A 6000-nucleotide genomic window follows, 5' to 3' on the forward strand; every position below is an offset into this window, starting at 1 on the left:
GATATGCAACCGTATATTTACAGAACATAGTGGAGGGAGCTCAATGCATGGAACAGCAGCACACATTTCTCCCACGTTCACTGCTGTAAATGCAGAGCATGATAACCCTCACTTTAGGTGAAAGTCTTTACACTATTCCCCATTGTCTTTGGACACATCTTTTAGCACGGTTATCCTTCTTCAGCCGAGAGCAGCACATGAGTCTCTGGGGTGCTTGGAAATGCTGCTCGACGTGTTCTCAGGTCTACAAAGTGGAGGCAATCAAAAAATGGAGAAGAGACATACCTGCCAACTCACATGGTGCGACTGTGTGACACACAATATCAGCTCCACATCACACAGTCTCCCGATGAGGAGCCGATATCGCACGGTGGTGGGAAAAACAAGCTAAAAACCACTGTAAATAGTTGTTTTCCAGCTCGTTTTCTGAGTCTTTGAACTGCCGATGGCCATTAAGAGATGCGAAGACACCCCAGGATGACAGCCCCATCCTTAGTAAGCTTTTTTCTTTATTTTTTGGAGGTGGGGAATTGAGGGCAGTGTGGGGTTCAAAAGTGACTCATAGGTACTTCTCGCATGAGGCCCCACCTCTTCAAGACCCTGGCCCCTCTTCACATGGTGAGATTGTTCTTCAAGTTGGCAGGTATGAAGAGAGCAAAATGCCTAGCATATCGGCACACATCTCTCCCAAGTGCATAGTGGTAGTTGCAGTGCATGCTAACACTCACTTTAGTTGGCAGCCTTCATGAGTGTTGGTGCAGCCAATGCTGGGCATCTCTGGACAAGTTTCAGGATTGCTGTCGCTCATCAGTGGAGAGCAACACATGAGGAATCGTTTCCTTAATATTCCTTAAGAGACAATCACGCAAGCATATGGTCAAAAGCAGAGTTTTATATTTATAGAACCAGTAGATTAACAAGGAAACTGCTACCGCAGCGTCCATGCCTAGGGCAGGACATGACTAACACCTACCACACAGATCAGACTGGGTAGAACCCGGAGTAGGGTTAGGAGGTCAGGACCACCAGCAGCTCTGCTCCCCCATCCAGCCTTGTTCCCAGCTGAAACCCTCACTAGTATGGTTTAGATACATCAAGTGAAGATGTTCTAGGTCACAAAATGATTTATTTTGACATAATTACAACTACTATGCCTGGCAGTTCATTGCCGAAAACCAGGGTCTGATGGGTGGGTATTTGTGTGGCCCATATCGCTGCTGCTCCCAGAGGAAAGAGGACACAGAGGGTTTCCAGGCGAGCAGCATCGGTTTGAAAGTATTCACCAGGGGCGGCCTTAGGAATTGTGCAAGCTGTGCACCTGCACAGGGCCGCCAAACCCCAGGGGCCACCACACCAATATATATCCTTAATATAATAATCCTCTGAGGATGGATACATATTTGCGTGGCGGCCCCTGGCAGGGATTTGGCGGCCTCCGGCTCTGTTCCACTTCCAAACACCCTGACCCCCCCTCTTTACTGGCCTTGCTTTACTGGCCTTGGTGCTCCACCCAGCCCTGACCCCCTCTTCCGGGACCCTTACCTAAGCTCCCTGCTTAGGGCCACCATGAGCCTAGAGCCGTCCCTGCATTCACCCTTCCCTCCAAGCCCAAGACAGGTCCAGCCAGAAGAGGAGCCTTCCGAGGCGTGACCTGCAGAACTGGACCAGGCATCCTAAGAGCGGCAAGAGGAGCCAAGGGCCTCTCCCTTGGTCTACCTTTCCTTCGTCTAGCATGACTGATGGCGGCTCACTGTGATTGGCAGGGAGCACTTGCCAGGATGCAGGAATCCTTCTACACCAATCACAATTTGAGGATGCACTCAAAGACCACAATATGAAATTAAAAGCTTATGGGAATGGTACAAAGATTCCTGAAAGGTACTTTAAATCCGCACCCAGAGGCATCAGTGTGTCCAAGACCTGAGCTCAGGCTGTGAGTTGTGGGTGCTTGGCAGGCTATGAATGTGGATACAACTGCTCTCTGGAGCTGTGGGTTCAAACCACATATAAGCATTGCTTTAGAAGAAGGTCAGAGGAGGTACACGAGGGTACAGATTTGAAAGCTGTCAGTGTCTGAATTAACTCTCTACAGCGCAGTCCAAGCGACCCACAGACAGCGATCAAGAACATCACTTCACTCATACAACCTAGACACATCATAGAAGTTATCGGGGGCTGGGTCAAAGGCGTGGCTAAAAAATCTAAACATTCTATAACTTTCTTTCTGTCTTCCACCTTCATGTAACTACCTATTAAATAACCACAGCTTAAATGAAAAATAAATACAAGTTACGTTAATCAGGGGGAAATGCAATATCATACATTATGAAACCTCTATTAGTTAATGCACTGCAAAGGTAACCAGCGAGCAACGGAATTGAGTCCTAGTTGGTACAGTGGAGAATAGTGGCTTGTTTATGTTACAGAAAGCACTGCGAACATATAGCTCGTTATTTCAACCTTGCATTACACACAGAAGAAAGTAGTTTGACATAAAATGCGTAAAAAGGTTTAATATAAAAATGGGCTTCCAAAATATAGATGTTAGTAATACCCAAACTGTACATAGTGCAAATTTTTAATGAACTGTCCTATAAAAGCACACACTTCACAGCTCAGCTGGTAACTCCCTTGCAATAACGCTCAAAAAGAATACATCTGTGTTATCAGGAAGCGTCAAGTAATTCCATCAATTAAAGTTAATACCAGCTTCCAAGAACTCTCTACAATTGCAGGTTAAGCAGTTGTGCACATTTACATTTCTTTCAGGCAAACAGGAACCCTGGCAAGGAGGTTTGTTAAGCTGTCTGCTCCTCCCTCGGATTCATAGCACAGGAGACTCCCTGCCTTACACTTCAGTTTAAGCATTTTAACTGTTGGAATTAACCGCCCCTGGACAGTTGCCTTTTCACAAAAAATAGAGGAACTGTTTTTCTTAAATTAAAAAAGTATTGCCGCGCCGTGCCCCTCAGATCCCGCCCACTTCGACCACTGTTCTCATTGCATATTCTCAATCGTGCCCTATGGTCTTCAGCAGCCCAGCCTCTGGATACTAGCTGCACACTCTTTTAATCAGCTCTGCACTCAGCTCTGCACCGCCTCAGGCCCCCTCAGGGCGCTACCACAGCAAATGCTGCTCCCAGGACACCACATTCAGGGTGCTTTCATGAGCTCAGCACAGCCCCTGGCAAAAGTACTACTCAACTCTCCTTTTGTCTCTACAGAAGTGAAGACACAGAAGAAATATTCATGTTCGGCAGAGAAGTCACCACCTTCAAGACGCCCATCCGCAACGCCTAGGACCCAATGACGAATGTGGGGCTGTCCCTGAACACTTCGGACACATTCACCTGAAGACCCTAACTCCAGTGTTTCACTGTATAACAATATATGGCAATACATTGATCATGTATGGAAGACATATCACTGCCTCCAGTCATTAAATCCATGCTTATCCAATGCATAGAGTTGCTACTTGGCCATTTTTAGCAGGCATAACCAGTATTTTAATGTGTGGCCAGTGCAAACATTTTGAAAATCACCTGAAGCTGGTATTTTCCCACCTCATCACATACTTAAAATATCTAATATAAGAAGAAAGCACTTTAAAATGTGTTCTGGTGCTGCATTAATGGCCTTTGATTGACGAAGTAAACAAAGACAGAAAAGCCATGTTAAAATTAGTAAGGATAATCTTATTCAAAGTTTTATTTAAGTATCATGTCTTTGGAGAATCTTACAATATGAACAAATGGCCGTGATTTTACTCTGGAAAAGGTGGCAACCCTAAATCAGCAGTCTTTTTATTTAACACACTATTAAAATGGCCTCTCTGAAAAACCTCTCTAGGAACCTTGTCAATTGAGGTCTCATTTCAAATCCTGGAGGTAGGACCTGTGTGCTAACCATGGATGCGCCCCCTCTCCCCCTTATGTCTGTGTCTCCCAAAAGTTGTCACATTTCCATGGTTCCCCTGAAAATCAGCAGGCAGGCACACAAAGGCAGCCAAATATCGATGACGGGTAGGGGTTTAAGTGGTCTGGGTCTCTCTTGGACTCAGGGCCAGTAGTATTATTGAACGGACATTGAAACGGGTCCCTATCGGGCCCTATGTGTATGTCCTTAACTTTACTGGGGGGAAAGCCGGACGATCTCTGAACAATTAACGTAATAAATATTCAGGTAACCCATGCCAGTGATTTAGCTCCAGTTTATATTTTACATGTTTTACTGAATCTTGCACTCAGAGTGTTAGCTATTCCCAGGATGTTGTGATTATGTGTATCTTTTTGTCACTCAGCATATTACTCTCGTATAGTGCATGCTTTGAAATTAGCCACCTCCAGGTGTTTTTACCAGCCACAATTAAGATGTCTAGAGATGAGGCTGAAGGCAATGCGAGTTCCTAGCTGTGCCTGTCAGTGGGCCAAAAGGTGTTCAGCATACATGGCCATCGAATCATTGGCCTATCTGCAGAGCACACACAGACAGCCATTTACAACACCAATAGTCCTGGCTGGTTTTAGGTGTATGTCAGTTGTTATATTTGGTTGCAAAAACAGATATCTCATAGAGATACCAAAATACCGGTAGGGTGGCACTCTATGGGAAGTCACAGAAACGTAGTTTACCTGGTTAAGCCACGCATATAACTACTAAGGCACACCCCTTTTAGCGACCCCTTACGTTTTTTCAACCTACTTAAAGTCCTGATGTCAGGATAATTCCAGGCCTCAAATATTTGGGATCATGTACTTTGAGGTGTATTACCTTGGCATGCCTGGGAAAACCGTGAAATGAGCGCGCGTGATCAGCAAATCGCCATACATCAAATAAAAGTCTACTGTACACTCTGGAGGTGCCTTCTTCAGAGCTCACACTCTTACCTTCCACTGCCGTTCTAACTCTACATGCAAGTCATTCTAGAAGTGCGCCCAATACTTATGAAAAACTTTTTTGCAGCACAGTTTATTCATTTTAAGGATCTATAACCACAAAAAGTTAACTTTATGACACTCATTTTCCATTTCTGTAAAACTAAAACTATGGGGCATATTATCAAGGGGGTTTATCTCCGCTTTCTTGGCTTTAAAAGCCAAGAAAGCGGAGATAAAATTATCTCCCTATTACCTAGCTGTCGCTAACACCAGTTAGCGACAGCTAGTAGGAGATAGCGACCATCTTGGGCCCTACTTTGCATGTCAGTGATATTTATCTCTAATGACATGCAAAGTGGGCGTGCCAAGATGTTAGCGACTGAAAACAGTCGCTAACATCGCTATCTCCTATTACCAACTTTTGGAGATATTCGCGCTAAGCGCGAATATCTCCAAAAGCTAACACCTGCCCTGAGCAGTTCTTAGCCATGTTATCCAATGGGAGGTGGATAACATGGCTAAGAGCATTAGCTCGGTAATGCATGAATATCGCGGACTTTTCAGCGATATTCATGCTTTGCGGCGATTTTTATCGCGTTTGCGTTAAACCTTGATAATTTGCGGTAAAAATCGCCGCAGCTCAGCGGTAAATTTTTGTCTCTAACCAAGCAATAGCGATAATTATCGCTATTGCTTGGTAATATGCCCCTATATTTTTTCTTCAAGATTTACATTTCTGAATAAAAACTGAGGCCCTGATTCTCAAAGGTTTAGCATTGGGTTAGCGTTACTTTTGCAATGCTAAACCTTTTTTGGGATTCACAAACCAACTGTGCAGCACCCAAACAAAGTAGGGAAAGCTTTTTCACTTCTTTAAGCAAAGTATTTTGTACAGGAAAGATACCCATCCTGTACAAAACCTATGCTAGACTCACACACACAGCCTATCACTAAGTTGTGGGTGTGGGGCTCGGCAGCTGAAATCAGCACCGGCACTCAGGAGGAGCCATTTCTATGTGAATTTGGGGCGCTCCTGCTCCCTCCCTATCACGCTGCCGCGCAGCATCTTTGGGTGCTGCACTGCGTTGCCTGTCAGCTTTCCGAATCTGGGTTTGAGTGTGAA

At 45.0% G+C, this 6000-nt stretch overlaps 1 protein-coding gene across 1 annotated transcript in view; it reads left to right on the top strand.

Moving 5' to 3' along the window:
- Positions 1-3848, top strand: part of LOC147710617 (natriuretic peptides A-like) — a 29475-nt gene extending 25627 nt beyond the window's left edge. Inside the window, exon 3 of the mRNA XM_086921291.1 lies at positions 3225-3848. Coding sequence (XP_086777417.1) covers positions 3225-3230 — 6 coding nt within the window. The 3' untranslated portion in view covers positions 3231-3848. The remainder of the gene's footprint in view (positions 1-3224) is intronic.
- The last annotated feature ends 2152 nt before the right edge of the window (positions 3849-6000 follow it).

The sequence above is a fragment of the Lissotriton vulgaris genome, chromosome 5 (genome assembly GCF_964263255.1).
Source record: "Lissotriton vulgaris chromosome 5, aLisVul1.2, whole genome shotgun sequence".
Lineage (NCBI taxonomy): Eukaryota > Metazoa > Chordata > Amphibia > Caudata > Salamandridae > Lissotriton > Lissotriton vulgaris.